The sequence below is a fragment of the Psammomys obesus genome, unplaced genomic scaffold (genome assembly GCF_907164565.1).
Source record: "Psammomys obesus unplaced genomic scaffold, mPsaObe1.curated_primary_1811, whole genome shotgun sequence".
NCBI classification, from domain to species: Eukaryota; Metazoa; Chordata; class Mammalia; order Rodentia; family Muridae; genus Psammomys; species Psammomys obesus.
In genome coordinates, this window is record NW_026586463.1 from 4,286,519 (window position 1) to 4,312,527 (window position 26,009).

The 26,009-nt window shown below is 39.1% G+C and overlaps 1 protein-coding gene across 1 annotated transcript in view; it reads right to left on the reverse strand.

Moving 5' to 3' along the window:
- The window catches only part of Rnf180 (ring finger protein 180), a 109,376-nt gene that overhangs the window by 19,071 nt on the left and 64,296 nt on the right, over window positions 1-26,009 (reverse strand). The window contains exon 5 of the mRNA XM_055601962.1: window positions 14,490-14,615. Coding sequence (XP_055457937.1) covers window positions 14,490-14,615 — 126 coding nt within the window. The remainder of the gene's footprint in view (window positions 1-14,489; window positions 14,616-26,009) is intronic.

Genomic DNA, 26,009 nt, shown 5'->3' on the forward strand with positions numbered 1-26,009 from the left:
TATCTATCTATCTATCTATCTATCTATCTATCTATCTATCTATCTATCTTTCTTATCTAGTGTGTCTGTAATATGTATATGGGGTGTGTGGCTTGTATATGGTGTGTATGCACATATATTTTCATTCAGTCAATATTTTTGTACTATTCTGTATAGTCTTATAAATAGCATCCCAGTAGGTTCCTTTTGCTCACATTTGCTGTTCCTGATCTTCATCCCCCTTTCTCATTGTTTTCCAATGGAGTCATCAAGTTGCAATACCAGTCTCTCCATATTAGCTCTGTTTTTAATGCATTTTAAACTTCAAACAGCTTCCTTCAAATTTACAGAAAGTTACAAGACAGTACAGATATAATATCTAGTCCATATTTGGGTTTTCGTTAGTAATTTCTCATACTAGGGCACTACCAAACACGATTCTTTAACCCCTCTAGCATGTTATTATAGTCTATAGCCTAGTGCTTGCTGGTGTAGATTTACCTGCTTTTATCTAAGGTGGTGCACTGTATTTAGTGTGTCTCATAGCTCTCCTGCCTGTGACAGTTTCCCGAACTTCTCTTGTTCTGAGGAATTCTGGTCAGATAGTGTAAGGAATGCCTTTCACCCAAGGCTTGCTTGATTGACTTAGCTTACAACTTTGGGAGAGGACTTATAAATAAAGGGCTCTACTTGGTTACTTTCACTTTCCTTTGTGTAGTTACTCTAGGCAGTAAATAAGCAAATTTGATTCACAGTGTATGGTGAGTGGGGACTTTTTACCACGCCCACACAATATGAGACCCCTGGGCAGTTTAGCTACACGTACTGCCCTCGCTGTCACTACACAGGTTTGTTTTCCAGTGTTTACGCTCAGTGGCTATCACCTCTGCTGAATGTAGAGAGGGAACATTTGCCCACACTTGAACAGGCTTCCTTCTTCCTCCCTCCTGCTGAAGTCCTTGCTTCCAGCCAAGTGGTTATCACTGCTCTTAACTCCCCTGCTGGTGAGTGCAGGTCTACTGAATGCCTGAAGATGTGTTCATTTCATCTTGGACAGACAGAAGGTATTTTTTTTTTCCTCTTGGGATAGCACATTAAGGAGGACATTCAGTGGCTTCTGACACTGGTTTCTGTTTGGAGGTCAGCCACCTTCCCTATGTTATGGGTAACACTATTTTCTCTGAATGCTCTTGAGACATCTTGCCCTTGGGTTTCAGCTGCTTGACCATGCCGTCTCTGGGTATGGCTTTCATTGGGTCTGGGTGAGTGTTATCCATAAAACTAATTTTGTTCATCAGGTTTTGAAAAATTTTGACAGTGAGTTTGTCAGATACTATTTCTTGACTCATCTCTTTAGGGACTAAGTATTGACAACACACCATGTACCAACCATACTGTAGCTAAACCTCTCTAATACATTTTTTCATAAATTGTATATATATATATATATATTTAAAAATGAATAAAAACATCATACACCAAAATTAACCTAAATACAAACTTGTACCATAGTTATGGAATGCCTGTTTTAAAAACATTTAGTCTTCATCATATAATTTTATAAGATTATTTTTATTGCATGTGTATGAGTGTTTGTGTGTGTGTGTGTGTGTGTGTGTGTGTGTGTAAGCACTCATGTGCATGCAGTTCTTGCAGAGGCCACAGAGCATCAACTCCCTGGAAATGGGGTTATAAAAGTTCCGAGATGCCATGTGGCTGCTGAGAACCAAACCAGGATCCTCTCTAAGATCATCAATGAGCACTCTTCCCCATGGAGCATCTCTTCAGCCATGACACTATTAGTATTTCCCTCTGTTTTACCTAGCCTGCTTATAGTTTTCTCCATCCTGATAAGTTCGAACAGAGGTCTTTTGTTTATTTATACTTACTATGCTATGACTTCATGGGAACAAGTTTTAGAGGCTCAGCATCCTTCTGCTGATTTCCCACAAAATATGCTTCTGTGAGTGGGAGAGGACAGTGCTTTAGTTGAAACTTAGCACCTGTTTATTTGCCCTCTTTTTTTTTTTTTGATAATTTTCTATTATGTGTCCTAGGAATCTACCACAGTTTATATCAAGTTCCTAGTCTGCTTAAAAGCCACATTTGTACTCTGTGCAAATAAAATCTCTCCCTTAGACTGTTTACAGCAATGCCAATGACATGCTGACTTACAGGTAAAATTTGTAAGCCATGCTATTTTAACTGTGCCCGTTCTCTTGATGCCTCCAATATCACCAAACTGATAGATCATAATCACACAGCCAGAGGAGCAGCTCTGTGTTCTTCTAAAGGCCTAGAGAACACAGTTTGGACATATTTCCCTTTACCTTTGTGTTTATTATTTTGGCAAATCACCAGAAGATGGCAGAAGGAAGGGCTATTTTCCTAGCAGTTATCTTTTTTTTTTAATTTTCTTAATTTTTTCTTATTAATTACATTTTGTTAACTCTGTATCCCAGCTGTATCTCACTCCCTCATTCCCTCCCCAATCCTACCCTCCCTCCCTCATCTCCTCCCTGCCTCTTTCCAAGTCCACTGATTGAGGAGGACCTCCTCCCCTTTCATCTGACCCTGTTTTATCAGGTATCTTCAGGAATGGCTGCAGTGTCCTCCTCTGTGCCCTAACAGTACTGCTCCTCCCTTGGGGGGTGGGGAGGTCATTGAGAGCCTGACATTGAGTTCCTGTCAGAAATAGTCCTTGTTCCCCTTACTATGGGAAACCAATTGGTTACTGAGCTACCATGGGCCACATCCTAGCAGAGGTTCTCGGTTATATCCAATCATGGTCTTTGGTTGAGTGTCAGTCTCAGAAAAGACCCTGTGCCCAGATATATTTGGTCCTTGTGGAGCTCCTATCCTTTCCACATCATACTAACTCCCCTTCTTTCCTATGATTCCCTGTACTTTACCGAAGGTTTGGTTATGAGTCTTAGTATCTGCTTTGAAGCACTGCCTAGCAGTTATCTTAAAGTGCTGGTTTTCTAATTCCAACAACTATGTAAATCCAGGCATCCTTTTCTATTTTGTGCTTTCTCCTTTGTCAGTTGTTTTCTCCCAATTCTTTTCATTTTCATTTATTGTAATGGGGCACATGGAGATTGAAATTAGTATTTGTTTTTCCTCCAGAGAGGACTGTGCCTTTCTTTTCTCAGGCAGATGAACTGAAAGGGTTCATCACTGGTCCATAGATTAATGAGCAAAATGACATCTGAAGTAAGGATGCTTCATTACACATAGCACCTGACTTCACGTACCTCATGGGCATGACCTTCATGGTGTTTGCTGCAGTCCTGCTGCTTCAGTGTGGCCTCATTTCTATCTATAGGACAGCAGGGAATCTTCAGTTACATCTGCTTTATTGTTTTGTATGTTCTGTTTTCGTGTCTTGACCTCCTTCTGAGCTCAGGTCTCAGGGTTGTGTGAGTGACAGTTTAGGGGCCTTTAGCTCCTTTAGTTTGAGGGTCATGTGTACCAGAGGTGAAGTGTCTCTTCCCTGCTGGGAATTTTAAAAATAGTAGTTATGGAGAGTTATTTGGATAAAATGCACGATTTAAAATGCATGGTCTTTCATAAGCTTAAGATAGAAACAAAAAGGGCTTTAATTTTTAGTTCATTGCCTAGTTGAACTATTTAGCCTTATATACAGATCATGGCTTCAATACCAGAATTACGGTGAGATCTTTGAAAATAAGTGGAAAGAAGCTGGATAAATGTGAGCTAGCCCTTTACATCTCCTATCAGGTATACATCACAGCTCATCTACCATTTCCAGGCACCACACGGTCAGTCAGTTTATCAGCATCCAGTTGGGATCAGCTTTGCCTCTTTTGCATCTCTGAAATTGGCAACCTAACCAGGCTCTTGAAATCTTTGGGGATGCTGAAAGAGCATGGGTGTTTTCTGTTGGACTGAATACCCTTGGGCTATTGTATGAGTCTATCTGGAATGACAGCCATATAGAACACTGCACTAAGAGAGAAGAGCCAAGGAAAGGAGCGTTGAAGCAGCAGATTTCAATTCAATCCAGACTTTTGTCTGTGGAGCTCTTAAAACAGACCAGCTTCCTCTGAAAGGTACTGACCTCCCTGCCACTCATGCAGCAAGCAGAGTCTAGATGTCTGTCTTCAAGTGTGCTTGCTGAGGCTGTATCTGAGTGACTATCAAGCTACTTTACCCATCTGATTTTACAAGAGTGGGGTTCTTCTAACAACTTGCTCTAAAAGCAGTAGGTGACGATGCAGGCCTTGCTGTGAGACTGGTTTCTGAAGAGAGATGTCAAATTATAAGTGACAGTGGTGAAAGCAGAACCTGACTCTACCAAAACAAAACGAAAGGAAAAGACCTGTCAGGATTCATTGAACTTTTTCTCCACCAAGTTCCCGTGAATAAAACTGTGGCAATTTAGAGTAGCTGTGAAGGCAACCTGGCCTTTCAGCTGAGAGCAGGACAAAGCACATTGAAAACATCTCTGACTTCGCTCTAACCTTCCGAGAAGGTGATTTCTATGCTATGTTCAAACTTGTGCCTTTTGACTGAGCATGTGTGCTGTTGTTTTCTCTTATAGTCAAGCATTCTTTTCTGTGTGGGTATTTGTTGCTTTACACTAGACATGTTTGTACTTGTAGATGCAATCTAACACCTTCATACCAACTAATGACCAAACAGCACAGTTCCCCAGGCTCTCCTGAGAAATGAATGCATCTGTCGTACTCACAGCTCAGACGCCTGCATTTCGTGTGCACGTTTTATGGTGACCAACAAAATCAGGGCACAGGATACTAAATTCTAGCTTGCTATTTCTTATTCCTTTCACATGAGTATAGTTAGGAAAAAAATTCAATATGGAGCTTTTTTTGTAATTTTATGGTGAGGAGATTTTAATATGAATTCTTGGATAGTTTTTGTTTGCACAAATATATGTGTCTATTACACAGAAGTACATGTATCTCCCTCACACACAAACATGAGTAGTTTCTTGTGGACTAGCTTAATGTGACTGAAAACCATGTCAGCTGGACACTATTAAACTGGGGAGTAGTGCCTGGAAATGAAAATGTCTGCTTGCTCGGTACATTTTATTTCATAGGCTACAAAGGAAGTGTCAATAATAGAAAATGTGAGCTGGTTTTATGGCTGCATGAGTTCTAAACAGTTTATATAAGTTACTGTAGGTAGGCAGTTTGTAATAATGTCATATTTTCCCCCAAAACATTAATATCTGGATCTACAGGAAAAAATGTTTAGTCTTTCCCACAATTTCCCTCTTCTAAATTTACTTTTTCTTTTTTCATCTTCCTTCCTTCTTTCCTTCTTTCCTTCTTTCCTTCCTTCCTTCCTTCCTTCCTTCCTTCCTTCCTTCCTTCCTTCCTTCCTTCCTTCCTCCCTCCCTCCCTCCCTCCCTCCCTCCCTCCCTAACCAAATTCAGACACTAAGCTGGAATGTATCTTCCTAGGGAGCCTTCTCACACAGCTCAGGTGACCCAGTGTGCTAACTGTGTGATATAACTATAAGATCATGTCCAATTTATCTAATGTGAACCTGCTTTGTACAAAATTTTAATTAATTGCATGTGATTTCAGGTGAAAGTAATTGGAAATGAAGGGTAAAAATTACACTAGAGAGAAATTTATGTCCTTAAATAATACAGTAAAAAGGTTAAAAGTTAACTCATGAATCATCTCAGTAGAGAACAAAAAGAAAAGAAGAAGTCCAAAGGGTACAAAGAAAAGTTAAGCAGAAGGCAATAAAAGACAAGAACACAATAACTCAGGAAGAATTGATAATTTAAGACAAACAAACAACACACACACACAAAAAAAAAAAAAAAGAAAAAGAAAAAAAAAACCTGACCAAAAATCAGGCAAGACTGGGATAAAAAAATAAAGCAGGAAATCTGTAAATCATCTGCACACAAAAACAGTATTATCTGTAGCTACCAGAGAGAGTGAGATATACTGAAATATTATAAACAATTTTATTGCAATAATTTGAAAATAGGAAAAATGAATACACTCCTTAGTGGAAGGTTAAAATGATACAGTCTTATAAATACAAATGTAAATTTTGAAATGTTAACCAAATCTAACAGTATGCAAGATGATCAAGCTAAATTATTTATTTATTTTTAATTCACTTTACATCTTTGTTGTAGCCCCATCCCTCCTACTCTCTCTCTACCACCTTCTTTCCCCCTCCCCTCCCATTTTCCTCACAAAAGAGGAGCTCCTCTTCCCATCCAGCCCAGCTCATCAAGTCACATCAGGACCCAGGTTGTCCTCTTCCCTTGTGTCCTGTCAAGGTAGTACCACCTGGGGAAAGTGAACAAAAAGCTGGCAAGTGAGTCCATTTCTGATGCAGTCTCCACTTTCTTTACTAGAGGACCCACAAGAATCCTAAGCTGCCCATCTGCTAAATCTTTGTAGGGGGCCTAGGTCCAGTTCATGCATGGTCCTTGTTTGGTCCTTCAGTCTCAGCAAGCCCCTCTGGGCCCTGGTTAGTTGGCTCTGCTGATCTTCTTGTGGAGCTCCCACCAGAAATGGAGGAGTGTTTGAACTTTCTCCACATCCTTGCCAGCATGTGTTGTCACTTGAGTTTTTGATCTTGGCCATTCTGATGGGTATAAGATGGAATCTCAGAGTCATTTTGATTTTCATTTCTGTGATGACCAAGGACATTGAACATTTCTTTAAGTCATTCTCGGCCACTTGATATTCCTCTCTGTTTAGTACTGTGCCCCATGTTTTGATTGGGTTATTTTTCTTACTGGTGTTTGATTTCTTGATTTCATTATATATTTTGGATATTAGCCCTCTGTAGGATGTAGGGTTGGTGAAGATTTTTTTTCCCAGTCTGTAGGCTATCTTTGTTTTGTTATGTTGACAGTGTCCTTTATTACAGGAGCTTTTCAGTTTCATGAGGTCCCATTTATTCGTTGTTAATCTTAGAGACTGAGCTGTCAGTGTTCTGTTCAGGAGGCTGTCTCTCGTGCCAGTAAGTTCAAGGCTCTTCCCTACTTTTTCTTCTAGTAGATTTAGTGTGTCTGATTTTATGTTGAGGTCTTTGATCCACTTGGACTTTAGTTTAGTGAAGGGTGATAAATATGGAACTATTTGCATTTTTCCACATGTAGACATCCAGTTAGACCAGCATCATTTGTTGAAGATGCTATCTTTTTTCCATTGTATGGGTTTGGCTCCTCTGTCAAAAATCAAGTGTCCATAGGAATATGGGTTTATTTCTGGGTCTTTGATTTGGTTCCTTGATCCACCATTCTGTTTCTATGCCAGTACCATGCCATTTTTATTACCGTTGCTCTATAGTATAGCTTGAGGTCAGGGATGAAGATAACTCCTGAAGATCATTTATTGTACAGGATTGTTTTAGCTATTTTGTTTTGTTTTTGTTTTTCCATATGAAGTTGAGAATTGTTCTTTCAAGGTCTGCAAAGAATTGTGTTGGCATTTTGATGGGGATTGCATTGACTGTGACAATTGCTTTTGGTAAGAAGGCAATTTTTACTGTGCTAATCCTACCAAGCCATGAGCACAGGAGATCTTTTCATCTTCTGATATCTTTTTGAATTCCTTTTTTCAGAGACTTGAAGCCATACAAATCTTTCACTTGCTTGGTTAGAGTTACACCATACTTTATGTTCTTTTTTGTGGCAATTGAAAAAGGTGTTGTTTTCCTAATTTCTTTCTCAGCTCATCTGTCTTTTTTACACAGGAGGGCTACTGATTTTTTTGAGTCAATTTTGTATCCAGTCACTTTGCTGAAGGTGTGTATTAGCTATAGGAGTTTCCTGGTAGAATTTTTGGAGCCATTGATATATTCTATCATATCATCTGTGAATAGTGACACTTTGACTTCTTACTTTCCAATCTGTATCCCCTTGATCTCCTTTAGTTGTCTTATTGCTCTGTCTAGGACTTCCAGTACTATATTGAGGTGATAGGGAGAAAGTGGGGAGCCTTGTGTTGTCCCTGATTTAAGTGGAATTGATTTAAGTTTCTTTCTGTTTAGTTTGATGTTGGCTATGGGCTTGCTGTATATTGCCTTTACTATGTTTAGGTATGTGCCTTGTATTCCTGATCTCTCTCTCTATGACTTTAAACATTAATGAGTGTTGGATTTTGTGAAATGATTTTTGGCATCTAAAGAGATGATTATGTGGTTTTTCTCTTTCAGTTTGTTTATATGGTGCATTACATTGATGGATTTCCATATATTTAGCCACTCCTGCATGCCTGGGACAAAGCCCACTTGGTCATGGTGGATGATATCTTTGATGTATTCATCAAAGATGAATTTGGATTTGGTTTTGAGCATTTTATTGAGTATTTTTGTGTCAATGTTCATAAGGGAAATTGGTCTGAAATTCTCTTTCTTTATTGGGTCTTTTTATGATTTAGGTATCAGGTGACTGTGGCCTCATAGAATGAGTATGGTTAATGTGCCTTACGTTTTTAATTTGTGGAATAGTTTGAAGAATATTGGTAGTAACTCTTCTTTGAAGATCTGGTAGAATTCTGCACTGAACCCATCTGGCTCTGGGCTTGTTGTTGTTGGAAGACTTTTCATGACTGCTTCTATTTCCTTGGGGAATATAATTAATTAGTCCTTGGGGGACTATTTAATTTGTTCACCTGATCTTGATTCAACTTTGGTAAGTAGAATCTATCAAAAAAAGTTGTCCATTTCACTTAGATTGTCAAAATTTTTGGCATGTAGGTTTTTGAAGTATTCTTTGGTTTTCCTCAGCATCTTTTGTTATGTCTCCCTGTTCATTTCTGATTTTGTTGATTTGGATAGTATCTCTCTACTGTTTAGTTACTTTGGCTAAGGGTTTGTCTATGATGTTGGTTTTCTCAAAGAACCAGCTCTTGGTTTCGCTGATTTTTGAATTGTTCTCTTTTTTTCTAATTTGTTGATATCAGCCCTGATTTTGATTACTTACAGCCATATACTCCTTTTGGGTGTGTCTGCTTATTTTTTTTTTCTAGTGCTTTCAGGTGTGCCGTTAAGTTGCTGTATGAGATGTATTGAATTTCTTCATGAAAGCACTTAGTGCACAAATGATAAAACCAAATGCATTTAATTACATCAAATTTAATAATTCTTACAATGAAGGATATTACATACAACTCTTTTATGTAGATGATATAATGGTATAATAAATTTGTAGTGTTTATATCCAATGAAGAATAGTAACACTGACAACAAGTAAAAAGTAAAACAAAAAGCATAAGGAATCCTGGAAAATCAAGGGCAAAAGCAGCCTGATGAAGATGAACAAAATAGTTATGGAGAGGCATCTGAAAGATGAAAGCTCACTTTAACAGATCTCAAACTGTTAGAGCTCAGAAAATGCAAACAAGAGTAACAACAAAGGCTGCGTCTGCCAACAGCTGCCATTTGTCATCATCCTCGGCCTTTCCAAATGCTGACAAGAACTATCCATCCTGGCCATTCAGGAGGACTTTTGGCACTCTTTCCACAGAGAGACTTGAATGCTATGATCCAGACTGCATTTCCCGAGCCTATACACCAGCAAATATTCTCATGGTCTACACTAAAATATTCAGTCAAGTGCTATCTGTAGTGACAGCAGGCTGGGAGTGTTAGTATTCCAGTGAGTGAACACACAGATAAAACTTGGCAAATGTATTCTTTAGCAGAGAAGTCACACATTAGAAACCACACTAAAGTGGACTTAAACATCCAGGGAAACATGAAATAAGGCATCCTTTCTGTAAAATAACTGTTTATGAAAAGGAAGTACTATTCCTTATATAAGACTACAAAAAATACATATTAAATAAACCCAGTTCAATGCACTAGCTAGGTGACAAGAAGGAGGCAGGAGAAAGAACAAAGGTTAAAACAAAATCAGAATGTGTGATCTAATGATGACAAGCTGCCTCCATACCTGAAGGGAGTTTTAGCAATTTCTCTAATTGCAAGGCTCAAAAGCATGGAAGAGACCAATGATAAAGCAAGTATAGAGGAGCACACCTGGACAAAGATGTGGATATTCAGAAAGGAAGTTAGCTAACATAATTATAAGAAGAATGAAATAAGTGAAGAGACAGGGCATATTATTAATGGGTAGGAAGTTAATGCTGTTGCCTTTCAATTCTCTTCAAATTAATTATGTATATATTAATATGTATGTATGAATGTATTCATGTGTGTACCTGTCTATCTATTATCTGTCCATCCTTCCATCCACCTCTCTGTCATCTATCTATCTATCTATCTATCTATCTATCTATCTATCTATCTATCTATCTATCATACTGGGGATTGAACCTAGTGCCTCTTGTAGTATGCTAGGTAAGTGCTCCACAAAAATCTAAGCAGTTTACATATTTAATAGTACTTTATGCCTCCAATATAACAAAGTTTTTTCATGGAGCTTCACAAGATGATTCTAAAGTTCATTTGAGTGAGCCAAGGGTAAAAAATAGCCAGTATACTCTTGAAGGAAAACAAGTTGGAAGGGGGAATATTAAGAAATAATAATGTTGGTATCTGAGATATTGCAGTATCGACATAGAGATAGAGAGACAAATGAAACCCAGTCAAGCTCCAGGAAATCAACCCATACACATAGAAATTTGTATGACAGAATGAAATTCTGTATCAGTTGAGAAGTCATGACTTTTGGGGGAGGTTCTCTCTCTCTTTCTCTCTCTCTCTCTCTCCCCCCTCTCTCTCTCACTCTCTGTCTCTCTCTTTCCCTCTCTTTGGTTTTTCAAGACATGTTTCTTTGTGTAGCCTTGGCTACCCTGGACTTGCTTTGTAGCCCAGGCTGGCCTCAAACTCAGAGATGTGCCTGCTTCTGTTTCCCTGGGTGCTGGAATTACATGTGTGCCACTGCATCCACTGTGATGAATTATTTTTAATGAGTGGGAGTAGGAAGGATTAGCAAAACCCGTAAGAAATTAGATCCTTATCTGTAAAGAAAAAATGAACAAATTAAAGAGTACCATAAATTCCATAGCTCTTTAAAAATATTTTAAAACATTCAAAGGAAAAAGCCTTAATGGCCCTGGGAATAAAGAATGATTTTAAAAACAGTATACACTAGAAAGGTAAGGAAGAGAATGAAGAAATATAATGTACTGAAAGATGCCATAAAATGAAAAACACAAACAAGCTAGATTAAGATGGTAGCCATTCACATAATTAATGAACTAGTCAGCAGATAGTATTGTAAGGTTCAAAAATACACAAAAACCAGTCAATAGCAAACAAGTTTGGAAATAAACAAGAAGAAACTCAAGTATCATTATGAATGCACAAAAAGCTGTATCCAGCCTCTACCTGGATAATTTAAACTGTGCCGAGGTCCGAGGAAGTAGTTCAGTGGTAGAACACTTGCCTCGCACACATAAGGCCCTGGGTTAATGCTTCCATCAAAACACACACACACTCACACACTCACATCTTGCTGGTCTTGCAGAAGATCTGAGTTCTGTTCCCATCAGCTAGATAGTGGCTCAAAACTGCCTGTGTCTTCAGTTCTAGGAAATCCAACTCTCTCTTCTGGCTTCCACATGGTGCAAAGACATAACACATGCAAACTAAACACTTGCATAAAATTAGAAAGTAAACAAAACCGCAAAACTTCCAGTGAGATATTACCTTCTAGCTATCAGACTAACAAAATCTAAAAGACTGAAAATTGTAAATGTGGCCAACACAGAGGGTGACAAGTCAGGATGGCGACATAGGGAACATGGTGGGACCACTGGTGTAGGTAATCAAGTACGACATGCTTTCCTGTGACCATCAAGCTTCTCTGGGCACATAATCAGGAGGAGCTCTGATGACCCAAGAGAACGGAGGCATCTGTAACAGTGCTGCAGGAAGCTACAGAACCCTGGGCACCCACTGTCCCTTCACTAGAACATGGACACATTTGCTATATTTACGGAACTGGACATAATACAGAGATTCTTTTTACTGAAATGGATCAATTTTAAAAACCAAATATTGAGTGACAAGGCAAGTTTACAATGTACATATTTGTTATCAATGCAAAAGCATAAAAGCAAGCATAAATAATAATAATATTATATGTGTTTCTGTGTGTGTATTCTGTATAAAAACAATAAATATGGGCCACTGAGATGGCTCAGCAGCTAAAGGTACCCACAGCCAGGCATGATGACCTGGGTTTGATCCCTAGGACCCACAAGGTGAATGCCCCTCTTCCCCGGGCCCCCACCCCTTACAGCACAGCAGGAGGGCAAGGAAAGAGAAGTAAGGAAGGTGGTTTGGAATACACTGTGGATCCCAAGTCCAGTTCATGGTAAAAATCCAATGCAGGGGTTTTCAGGTCTGACCTTAGGCAGGCAAGTCTTGAGACCCAGCTGCTCATGCTCATACAGGCATTTCGATGCCTATGTTGTGGTTCTTTTTTGTTTGTTTGTTTTAGTTTGAGGCCTTGGGCAAGAAACTTCAGGTACTTTAGATTCCCTAAAGTCTCCTTTTGTGGAAGTCTCTTTTTGGGGACTAAACGGGATACTTTGAAAATACTCCACTCTACTATGTCTCAGTACCTAGTGTTTTCCCTCCCAACTCCTTTCTCACCCACCTCTATGACCCCAGCATTCATACAATTGTAGGAGCCTCTTGTTTGGGGCTCCCTCAACAGCATACCGATCCCCACAATGCTCTGCTTGACCTTTTCTGGACACAGCACTGTTCTATAGAGGAAAGAAGATGGGAATTCTCTCTGGCTTTGTACTCTTGTTTATGCTACTGAAGAAATGGAAGTTTGGTTCTCTCCTTGGCTTGCTCCTGTACTTGGTTTGCTACTGGCAGCTCAGCTATTCCACAGCTTGGCTAAACTGGTGGCAGTGATGTATTTCTTAAGTTGGGTGATGTAATAAAGCTACTCTGAACTTTATTCACAAAAATCTATAAAGAATTAAGTTTGGTGGAAATCCTGTGGAAGCAAAATAAGGTAGAAAGATAAAGAAGCAGCTGGTTCCATGATGACCTAGGAATTGCAGAAGGCAGCAGGAAAGCTTAATTCATGGTTACAGTCAAGGGGGGGGGGGCTCCATTCTTTTAAAACTCTGGGTGTAAGGCCCAGATGTGGTAGCACACTTTTGTAATCTCAGCACCCAGGAGGCTGAGGCAGAAGGGTCCCAACTGCAAGGCCAGCTTGAACTACCAGGAAATATTCTGTCTCAAAAAAATAAATTGTTGGGTAGGCAGAAAGTAGGACCCTTTGAAGAAGGTTAGAAGCAAGTTATATGTTCTCTCTCTCTCTCTCTCTCACTCTCTCTCTCTCTTTTGGTATGAAATACTTTAAGGTCAGCTCTTCTCAGATTTGATTATCTCTTAAGTTTGGGGCTAAATGTAATGTCTAGTACCTATCTGTACTGAGTCTCCAGATAATGATCTTTGAGTTAATAATCACATCATATAGAAGCATATACTTACATAATGACCTAAAACTACCTTTATTCAAATTACAATATCTAGTTGGTGCTTAAAATCTTCACTCCAAATTTAAGAGATTTTGTACACAATTTGTTTCTGCCTCAATCACACAAACTCTGCAGGCCTCTGCTTTGCTCTGTCACTGCTGGATAGATGTGGCTGCGCTCATGTAGTTCTTCCTGCTCCCTACAGAACATGGCCCTTTAGGTTCCCATGTCTGGTTGTTCCCTATCACCACTCATGCATCATACGTGGTAAACAGAGGGCTCGGGAGATGACTCAGTGGGTGAAATGTCTGCTGTGAAAGCATGAGGAACTGGGTTTTGATCCCCAGAACTTGGGTAAATGCCAGGCACAATAGTATGCGCTTCTAGCTCCAGGGCTTTAGAGAGGGAGAATGCAGAGTCCAGGGATTCACTGGGAAGCCAGACCTCCCAAAACAGCAAGTTCAAAGCTCCCAGAGAGACCCTGGCTCCAAATAAGTTAGGCAGAGGTAGAAGAAGACACTTGACATTGATTTGTGACCTCTACCTGCATATAAGCAGGGGTGAATGCATTTGCACGCACACACACACACACACACACACACACAATACCAAAACTGTATGGTAGTTCATTTTCTGACAACTAACAGTTTTATAAAAGATTACATTATATTTCATGTTTATATTTTATGGCTACACAGTAACACATTCTCAAAGCTGAAGTAGAGCTCAGATCGTGCCTTGTACTTTGATGATTGTTTACATAGTGCCATTAGCTATAATTTATACTGTGCTTTCACATTAGCTTATCTCATATTTGCTATGTCCATATCAATTAGGGGCATATCAATTTCTATGTGAAAATCACCAATTACCTCTCATATAAATTATTCCTTTTCTTCATAGGTACTTGTAGCCTTCAGCAAAAACATTATTACCAGAATTCCTGAAAGTGACTGATGTAGAAATGGAGCTCAAGTAGCATTTCCAATTAGGAAGCAGAGGTAAGGACCTGCTCTGCAGACCCCGCCAGACCACTTTTCTTTGGGTTGATTTCCTTACCTCCAAAAAGATGGAACCCCTTTCTGCAGCTTGGCAAGGGCCACTTGGCGGAGCTGGATTTCTGAAAGCTTTGCTTGATTTTCAAATATTCTTTAGTAAAGAATGTCTTTGTGGCATTGTTCAGTTCTAGAGTAAAAGGAAAGAAAAGAGCATTTTAGGCACTGATTTTAATAAAAAGGCAAGAATATGATTAACATGGGATTTTGATAATAAATTCAGATTTAAGTATGCAAATGTATTTAATTTTTAAAATCTCAAATATGTCACCCAAATTACTATTTGATGTAGCTTTGAAGCTGTGCTTACATACAGAACGCATTTTTATTGACAAGTATGTGCAGCGAGAGCTGTGCCAAGCAATGCTGGTGCACTCAGCAACGTCTGTTGTCAGGAGGACTACACACTAAAACACAGAATCAAACAGACAGTGGAAAAGAACCGAGTCTCACTACCACAGTGACAGGACAGCCAGAGGGCAAGTAGGGGTGAGGGTGAAAAGAAAATCCACTTCAGTTCTTTTTACTTCACAACGTGTTTACTTCTTTGTAAGATGTATTGGGCATCCACAGTGTGTCCTGCTGCAGATGAGAGTGACCTTTTAAAATGTAAAGATGCAGTCTCAATGTTCCAGAAGCTTTGCTAATGAGTTAAAAAGGGAATATTCACTTGCAGTACCCACAGGCCAACCAGAGGCTGTGCACAGCCTTCCCTTCAAACAGCAGACAGTCTGAGAGCCACAGAGCCACACAAGGGCAGGCAGGCACAGCCAGAGTCTGACTCCTCCATGCATGAACTCTCCCTGGAGAGGGCACTACAGGGTTGGTAGCCAACCTCCATCAGCCACCTGCTTTCGCCTTCAACCCCAAATGATCCCACGTAGCACCTGGCACCTCTTTGCTTTCTTTCAGAGGCCTCTGCCTCTGAGCCTTAGCTGACTCTAGTTGTGTGCAACTGTGTCTAGTTTTAACCCATCGCTGCCTTAGGTTGATGCTCAAGAAAGCGGAAAGAAAAAAACCAATTCACAGTTTACCTTAACAACAAAAGGGACAGTGTGAAAAATAGATTGAGGTTACGCATGAAAGTAGGAACTTCAGCTCCATTCCTGAATCTCTACCTGTCAGCCAATAATTCAAGCACAGGAGTTAGAAAAAAGGAAGTCTTTAGTCTCACGCACAGCTTCCTGCTTACAGTACATTTATGTAAGCCAGGCTTGTTAAGGCTCCTGCATTCTTGTCCTTTATGTGTTTAAATACTCAAGTGCTTTCGGGTGGCTGTTCTTGTGCTGTTTTCTGCAGAAATGTGCAGATATTTTCCTGAAGTCCCCTCTCGCCACTGCCAAGGAATAGCCCCTTCAGTCGAGACAACTATCTCCTGGCTAGGAGGAATCACCTCCACTGCGCTATTCACACTCATGAAGAGGATAGCAGAGGTCATCAATGACTTGTCACACTATACCTCAGGGCTCATGATTTTAATTTGCCCAGTTTTCCAATAAATCAAGTATCTGATAAGTGATATTGTGTTGACCATTAGGGAAAATACACAGCATTCTAAACATACTCATAAACAGACCAGAGTGGTAAGGTAATGAAGATTTCATGACATAGACAATATAAACTAACTCAATAATTTTTATTATTCCCTTTCTTCCTTCTGGGAATATTGTAACCATATTCTAAAAGTGTCAATGCAATAAACAAAGACACCAGCATACACATTCTCTTATTTGAAAACTTACTCGGAAATATAATTTAGCACTGACAAAAACAGATTAAAAAAAATGTAAAAGCCAGCCTGAAGCTTCTGGTAGAAGATGTGAAAAGTAAAATCAGTAATGGTGCCTATGCTACTCCACTTCTGGGCTTTAAGGAACTTAGTAGTCAGTGCACAAAAGCAATGGAGTGAAATACTTAGAGAACACATTCAGGGTAAACAATCACTAGGGCAGCAATTATTATAATTTGCAAGATATATGGGCAATTGTACCTGAACATGCATCTGTATGCCTACAGCATGGCCATGTGACACTGATCATTTTGGATGCTTTTATTTGCTCCACTTGAATGGAAAGGCATGTGGACAAGAGACGATCAGGAAACCGTTACTGTAATCATTGCCAGGCCAAGTCAAAGCTGGTCTTAATACTTTTTTTAACTGTGGGGCTCTCTGTCAGTCACTGAGCAGCTTTTTATTTCTGCTTCCCCCCTAATCTCCAGTAAAAAATTTACTCTGTAATCTGCCATGTGCCTGATACTTTGATGATGTATTTAGGAATAGAGATTAATTGAATCTAATGCTTTCAAAATGCCTGGCAGGTTGTCAAAATCACTAAGACACTTTATAGAAAGGTACATTTATCTAGAGAGTGTGGGGCAGGACTGTGTCTGTGGTCCATAAGTCTGTTCTAACAAGCCCTTTGAATGATTCAGATTCACAGCTTGATTGACAGCCACAGGGTGAAACAACCTTAACTTCTTTTTGGTTGTAATACTATAATACTATTTAAATGTATTAAGCCTTATCATATATATATATATCATATATATATCATATATATATATACACACACATATATATATATACACACACATATATATAAACCTGAGCAGTACCCTTCCTTTCCCAAGGAGTCCATTCTCATATAGATATGTGTTGTTTCACTCAGTGGCAAATTTAGGCTTGAAAATCCAGGCGTCAGCAACAAACAGAACATCCAACATTACATTTCTTAAAATAACTTGCAAGAAACACCAAGAATAAGTGGGAGGCAGGAGAGAGGTGACAAAACTCTCTGTATCACTTTCAGCTGCTACTACCTATCGGACAGCACATACTCCTTTTTTTAAAAAAAACAAATGCCATTTTGTGACAGCACATGCTGGAGAGGAGGTGGGGCAAAGAGAACACTCTTCCATTGCTGTTGGAAGTGCAAGCTTGTACAACCACTCTGAAAATCAATTTGGCAGTTTCTCAGAAAATTGGAAATAGTTCTACCTCAAGACCCAGCTATACCACTCTTGGGCATATATTCAAAAGATGCTCCAGCATACCACAAGAACACTTGCTGAACTATTTTCATGGCAGCTTTATTCATAATATTCCAGACACTGGAAACAACTTAGGTGTTCCTCAACTGAAGACTAGATAAAGAGAATGTGGCACATTTATACATGGAGTGTTACTCAACTATTAAAAACAAAGGCATGAAATTTGTAGTCAAATGCATAGAACTAATAAAGATCACTCTGAATGTGATAACCAAGACCCACAAAGACAAACATAGTATGTACTCACCTATAAGTGGATATTATGTATAAAGGATAACCATGCTATAATCCCCAGACCCAAAGAAGCTAAGTAACAAGGAGGGCTCAAGGAGGACACGTGAATCTGAGAAGGGAAAACAGAATAGACATCATGCATGGACAGGGTGGGGTGCTATGCAGGGGTTGAGGTGGGGATGGGAGCAGGAGGGATCAAGCTGGGATAGGGAGGACGGAGAGAGTACTGGGAGAGACAGCTGGAATCGGAGTGGCATCTCCTAGATGATCTAGAAACCAAGGGCAATGGAAACTCCCAGAAATCTAGGAGTGTGACCCTAATTAAGACTTCTAGCAATGGAGGATATGGAGTCTGAATTGGCCATCTCCTGTAACCAGGCAAGACTTCTAATGGAGGCACTGGGACACCAACCCAGCCACACAACTGTTGACCTAAAAATTTTCCTGTGTACAAGATGTGCAGGGATAAAAATAGAGCAGAAATTGAGGGAATGACCAAACAGTGACTGGTTGACCTTGAGACCCACAGCATGAGGAGCCCACTCCTAATACTGTTAATGACATTATGCTATACTTGCAGACAGCAGCCTAGCATAATCGTTATCAGAGAGGCTTTACCCAGCAAATGATGGGAACATATGCAGAGAGTCACAGCCAGACATTACATGGAGTTGGGGAATCCTATGGAAGAAGGGGAGGAAGGATTGAAGGAGCCAGAGAGGTTAAGGACACCGCAAAGAAACCCACAGAATCAACCAACATGAGTTCACAGAAGCCCCCAGAGACTAACCCGTCAAACTGAGAGGATGTATGGGACAGACCTGCGCCCTTGGCACACATGTAGCAGTTGTGCAGCTAGGTCTTCACAGGGGACTCCTAACAGCAACAGCAGGTGTTGCATTTGACACTGTTGCCTGCCTTTGGAGCCTTTCCCCACTGACTAGTCACCCTTGTCTAGCCACAACAAGAGAAGATGCACCTAGTCTTGTACAGGAATTTTAATCTTGCAACATGGCTGCTGTGGCAAGGGGTCACATCCAAAGACCTTCTAGGTCTGTGTGATCTGTCTGGAATACAGATAAACTCTGGATTACAGTAAGATCTGGCTAGAATACAGACACACTCTTAGTACACATCTTTAATCCTAGGTAAGGTAAAGTTGGTTTATAGAAGAAAGCAGCCATATTTGAAAGTGATGTCTAACTGAGGTGCAGACAAAGTGACAAATCTGAGAAAGATTTGACAAAATGAGTCAAAGATAAGATATGCCCAACTCTCATGAGAACAGGACAGGAAAGAAAGGCTACTTAAGAGCTGTGTAGGGAGAGAGAAGAGACTTGTTTTTTTTTTTTTTATTCCAATGCTGTGGTTTAATTATTGTACTTTGTCTATAGAGAAGAGATTTTTTTTGTTTTTTGTTTTTATTTTTATTAATTACAGTTTATTCACTTTGTATCCCCCCTTAAGGCCCTCCTTCCTCCCCTTCTGGCCCCTTTCTTCACACATGCCCCTTCCCAAGTCCACTTATAGGGGAGGTCCTCCTCTCCTTCCTTCTGATCTTAGTCTATCAGATCACATCAGGAATGACTGCATTGTCATCGAGAACAGAATTTTTTAACCACGAGCTTTTGGGGCTTTTCTTCTAGAGACAAATCTCCATATGTGAGTTAATGTTTTTCAGACTTTGGTTTGTAAACCATTAATGACATTCAATGTGATTCTGGATAAGACAATATTTATAGCTGCCGCTCATGTTAAAGTATATTAGAAGATATAAACTAGACCAAGAAATCAATAAATTTATAGACATATTGCTAAGGATAAGGCTAAGATAAGTACTTAACAATTAAGTTGGTAATAAAATTCATTAAGAAGAAAAAATTTCTAATATGTGGGCAGAACAAAATTTATAAAGATGGTATGGAGATGACAGGCCTATGAGACACCACACTTTAAATACTGTGTATATTTTCTTATTCATTTTCATAATAAAAATATTCATTTCCATAGAGTAAAGCTTTGGAGTGGCTACATTAGAAAACAAATGGACACAGTCAAATAGTCTTCCTGATAGAGAATCGGTACGGGTTTCAGAGGCAGTGACCATTCTATATGAGATGAATTGGAAAGGAAAAAAAAGATAGAAATAGTAGATGCATGAATAGAAGCAAAACCAGAACCACATTAGCATAGGAATTAATAGACCAGACTTACCGGTGTAGAATAAGAGAAAGTATGAAATGACCTTCCTATAAATTTGGACATGACCAAGACAAATCACAGATGGTCAGTGTAAAAAGAGGATATAAAAAGTGTGATACTCATGCTGATAAGCTGTACATCCTGGATAGAGTCCAGTAGGACATTACAAGGTCAGACAGAAAGAGGTAATTTAGAATTATTTGGGACTGTCCTAAAAGCTGCAGGATGTCTTTTTCCTGCTGCCTAAATGCAAGTAGCATTTTTCAATTATTGTGACAGCCAAAACATCTCTGATGGAGTACCACATTTCTCTTTAATGCTTAAAGTCTCAGGTTAGCTTAAATGTTATTTCCTTGCTACGCACTTCAATTTCTTTTTATCGGCTTATCTATACTGAATTCTACTGAAGTCTGGGGTACTAGAATCAGAGCTTAGGGATATGGTCTAAATGGGAAGGTTGGCTGAGAAGAAACATTATTGGGGTAGGATAGGGACTCTTCCTTTTAAGGTCAGGATGTATACTGAGTAAGAGGGGGTGGGAAGAGTGACTGATTTTGTAGTAGATATAATGACTTTGTGACTCCCTTGCAATACCCAAGACATTCCCACCTTCTGGGCAACGTATAGGTTCTCTCTGCATAGACCTTGAGTTTATTGGTCAGAATGTTTGCAGGATGAGCCAAACTTGATTTATTGCCATTTTGATGGCTCTACTTTAAAATAAAAGTTTAAAAAAATAACTCTGATGGAAGTTTAATTTATCTATCTCCTGTCAATGTTTGTGCTCTTGGTGTTGTATTTAAGAAACCACTGTTTAGTCAAAGTTCAAAAAGATAATATCTTATGCTTTCTTCTAAGAATTTATTTTTATTTCACCCTACATTTATGCCTTTGTTCTGGGGTATATGTACACATATTGTGAGGCAGAAGTACAGTCCATTTTTTCCCCATATGGTACCAGAAGCATATGATCAACCATAATTAAGACTAATTTTTGTCACTCTTGTTAAAAAAAAATCAATTTTCATGGTATGTGGATTTTTCTATTTCTTTGTGTCTTGTGTTAGTGGTTGCCTGCCTTTTAGTCTTTTGGTAATTTGAATACACAGTGTAGAGAGGTCATTTTCTCTACCCTATTACCCTCCCATCTTGTCTGTGATCTCCTCCACTCTTAATGCTGTGTGGCAAAACTTGCTTTATGTTTAGATTGTGTGGTGTTCCACCTCAGGGGCAACAAGCCCCTATCTTTCTGAGGCTCACTCTACCCCAGGAAAGCCCTTCTTAGCTGTTTTTCCCTTGACTGTCTTCTATAGTTATTTATTTATCTATGTATTTGTACATATGTCTTTATGTATTATGTATGTTTGTATTTATGCATCTGTATTTACACATATATGTATTACGACTCCATTTTCTGGATGCAGCCATCCGGAGCAGGGTTTTTTACTGACACACCTGATTTCTATGGAGGTCAGAGGAGGGTGTCAGGTCACCTGGAACTGGAGTTACAGGTGGTGATGAGCCACACTGTGGGTGTTGGTTATTGAACCCAGGTCTTCTCCAAGAGCAGCAAGTACTCTTAATCCATGGAATCACCTTCCCAGCCAAAGTGGTAACATTTAGTTGATATTTTTAATAAACCCTTCAACATTTGCTCTATGTAATTAGGTAAATATGTTTTTTTTTTTAAATTGGTTAAATGGTTGTACTGGTAGAGGTTGAGGATATTGATATCATACTCCTATTTCACATATCTTTATTAATTTAAAATATTATTGACTAACGTTTATATTGTCTTTTATCCTTCACACTTTTGAATATTTTTTCAAATCAAACCATCAGTTTTAGTTTCCTTAAGGTTATATTTATAATTAGCATAATTTTATCAGTTAAGTTAATCTTTTGTTTGTTTTTTGAGACAGGGTACTATACAGCCTTTGCTGTCCTGGAACTCAGTCTGTAAGCCAGGCTGGCCTCAAACTCCCAAGATCCTACTGCCTCCATCTCCTGAGTGCTGGAATTAAAAGCATGTTCTATTCTACATGGCCTGTGAAGTTACTTTTAGTTGAAGCTTAACAGGAAATCTGGTAAAATTGCCCTAGCTAATACACAAATTTATTATTTCATATAATGTGAAATCTAAAGCTCAACTCCACGCTTGTTTGACCCAGTGGCTCAATAATGCCATTACAATCGCATTTCATATATTTTCCTCAGCTCTGCCATCCTTATTACATTGTTCATTCTAAGGCTGGCTCCTCACCTGTTCAGAAGTTGTATACCACAAGTAACACCGTTTCACACTTCTGTTCACGTCCAAAGTGAAAGAAGCAGTTCTTCTGATCTATTTTCTTCTCTCCTCATTGGACAGAGCACACACTCTTTGTGAACTTGGCTGATGAAACAGATCACTAGGCAAAAGAGGATGGGGTCTGCTACCAGGAGCCACTGGCCTTTCTTGGGTCTCAGTGATCTGGGTCAAGTCTGGAGGAAAAAAGGTGCTTATGGGTACTAATTAGCAACTGACAGCAGTACCCATTACAAATGTGACCTTTCTCTTATGACTTAACAGTCTATCTTCACACCTATTTTTATAAGCAGATCTTGATGCCTCTGTCATTTCTTCTGGGTATTCCATCTCACTTCAACTTTTCAACTTCTATCAGCATTAAGTAGTATGTTGAGATCACAGCTAACACTAATTTAAGCAAGAGCATATAATTAGAAAAAGTTACAGCTAGAGTATAAAGACATTACTTTACAAGAGTACTCCATGGGATAACTAGGATCAATATCATTGTACTTCTACGCGCTGGGCTAACATAAATATATGACAAGGGACCCATTATTTATTTATTTATTTTTCATTAATATCTTCAGTTCTTATAAAGGACAGCTTTCCCACTGTTACCTTTGACAATAACAATCCCACATTTTACTTGCAATCAGAATGATGACATTAGGTAATCCGTATGGTTAATTTATTCACTACATAATTCCCAACACTCAGTCAGATGATGGGCACAGATGAATACAAGACTAGGTGACTTTTTCCTAACATCTTAACAAAAATAGCAGAAACTAAAAGAAGAAAAAAAAAGCAATGTTACAAAAGCAACCAATAAATATACAGATGTGAAGTTAACATAAAAATGCAGAGCCTTCAGGATGGGAGTTATATAACTTTACTGAAACATAATAAACTATAACAATTGCTATTATAAAAACATCTGCTAAGATGCCACTCACCCTCAAATTAATTTAAACTTTGTGAGTTAATAAATACAAATACTAAAATGATTACAAGTGAAGTAATGCTTCATGACAAGGTAGGAAGATGAATGGAAAAGAAAGGCTGCCAACAGAGCCATGCTTTAGGAGTTCTTGCTGCTTTTCAAAGGAAGACAGTTCAGTCAGCACCAAAAGAGTGGCTTGTTAAATGTTGCTGGGGCAGATACCTAAGGATTACAAAATGCTACTTTATCCCTAGGTATACAAAGCATCCAGAAAATGTGGGAAAATGAGGACAGACTGTAGCTTCAAAAACATAGGTGAAGGGAAGGCTTATACTTGTGTAACTGGTAGGACCTCTTTTACCTAAGTTTTAACAAAGTTTAAACACCTGACACTACCAAAAAGAAAACAAAACAAACCCAAAATCTAGATATTTGACACATTCAAAAAAATGTAACCAAAAATAAATTGTAAGGGAGAAAGGAGGAAGACATATATGACAAAAAATTGGCACTAGATATAAAAGATTTGTATTTTATATAAATATAAATAAATGATGGTCAGGAATTTGAAACAGAAAATGAGACTGTCAAGGCTGTAGACACAGCATGCCCTCACACACTGCTGTTATTGATACTTCATGCGATACCGTTTTTTTTTCTATATTGCATTTATTCTTTTTTTTTTAATTTTATTTTTCTTTTTAGTTACATTTTGTTAACTCTGTGTCCCAGCTGTATCCCGCTCCCTCATTCCCTCCCTGACCCCACACTCCCTCCCTGGTCTCCTCCTTGCCCCTTTCCAAGTCCACTGATAGGGAAGGACCTCCTCCCCTTTCATTTGACCCTGTTTTATCAGGTATCTTCAGGGCTGGCTGCAAAGTCCTCCTCTGTGGCCTAACAGACTGCTCCTCCCCTGGGGGGGGTGTCAAAGAGCCTGCCCTTGAGATCCTGTTAGAAATAGTCCGTGTTCCCCTTACTTTGGAAAACTACTTGGTTACTGAGCTACCACGGGCCACATCCGAGCAGAAGTTCTAGGTTATATCCATAGATGGTCCTTGGTTGAGTGTCAGTCTCAGAAAAGACCCTGTGCCCGGATATATTTGATCCTTGTAGAGCTCCTATCCTTTCCATATCATACTAACTTCCCTTCTTTCATATGATTCCCTGCACTCTACCGAGGGTTTGGTTATGAGTCTTAGTGTCTGCTTTGAAACACTGCTAGGTAGAGTCTTTCAGATGCCTTTTGTGGTAGACTCCTGTCATAAATTCAATGCACATCCCATTTGTCTTTCTAAATGAGGATTAATCACCTTCGCCTGTGTCCACTTTTTTGATTATCTTCTTTAGGTGTGTAGATTTCATTATGTTTATCATATCTTGTAGGTCTATATAAGCGAGTATATACCAAGTTTGTCTTTCTCCTTCTGGGATACTTCACTCAGAATGATCTTTTCTAGATCCCACCACTTGCCTGCAAATTTCATGATTTCCTCCTTTTTGATTGCTGAGTAGTATTCCATTGTGTAAAAATACCACAATTTTTGTACCCATTCCTCCGTTGATGGACATCTGGGTTGTTTCCAAGTTCTGGCAATTACAAATAAAGCTGCTACGAACATGGTTGAACAAATGTCCTTGTTGTGTACTTGAGCAAATTTTGGGTATATACCTAGGAGTGGTATAGCTGGGTCTTGAGGTAGCACTACTCCTAGTTGTCTGAGAAAGCGCCAGATTGACTTCCAAAGTGGTTGAACCAGTTTACATTCCACCAGCAATGGAGGAGGGTTCCCTTTTCTCCACAACCTCTCCAGCATGTGCTATCACTTGAGTTTTTCATCTTGGCCATTCTGATGGGTGTAAGGTGAAATCTCAGGGTCGTTTTGATTTGCATTTCGCTAATGGCTAATGAGGTTGAACATTTCTTTAAGTGTTTCTCTGCCATTCGATGTTCCTCTTTCAAGAATTCTCTGTTTAGCTCTGTTCCCCATTTTTTAATTGGATTACTTGGTTTGTTGCTTTTCTGCTTCTTTAGTTCTTTATATATACTGGTTATTAGCCCTCTGTCAGATAAAGGGTTGGTGAAGATTCTTTCCCAATCTGTAGGCTGTCTATTTGTTTTGATGACAGTGTCTTTTGCTTTACAGAAGCTTTTCAGTTTCATGAGGTCCCATTTATTGATTGTTGCTCTTAGAGCCTGTGCTGTTGGTGTTCTGTTCAGGAAGTTGTCTCCTGTGCCAATGAGTTCTAGGCTGTTCCCCACTTTTTTTTCCAATTGATTTAGAGTATCTGGTTTTATGTTGAGGTCCTTGATCCACTTGGACTTTAGTTTTGTGCAGGGTGATAAGTATGGATCTATTTTCATTTTTCTGCATGTAGACATCCAGTTGGTCCAGCACCATTTGTTGAAGATGCTGTCTTTTTTCCATTGAATGGATTTGGCTTCTTTGTCAAATATTGAGTATTCATAGGTGTGTGGGTTTATTTCTGGGTCTTCTATGCGGTTCCATTGATCCTCCTTTCTGTTTATATGCCAATACCATGCAGTTTTTATTACTGTTGTCCTGTAGTACAGCTTGAGATCGGGAATGGAGATACCTCCAGATGATCTGTTGTTGTACAGGGTTGTTTTGGAGATTCTGGGTGTTTTGTTTCTCCATATGAAGCTGAGAATCTTTTTTTCAAGCTCTGTAAAGAATTGAGTTGGTATTTTGATGGGAATTGCATTGAATCTGTAGATTGCTTTTGGCAGGATGTCCATTTTCACAATGTTAATCCTACCAATCCATGAGCACGGGAGATCT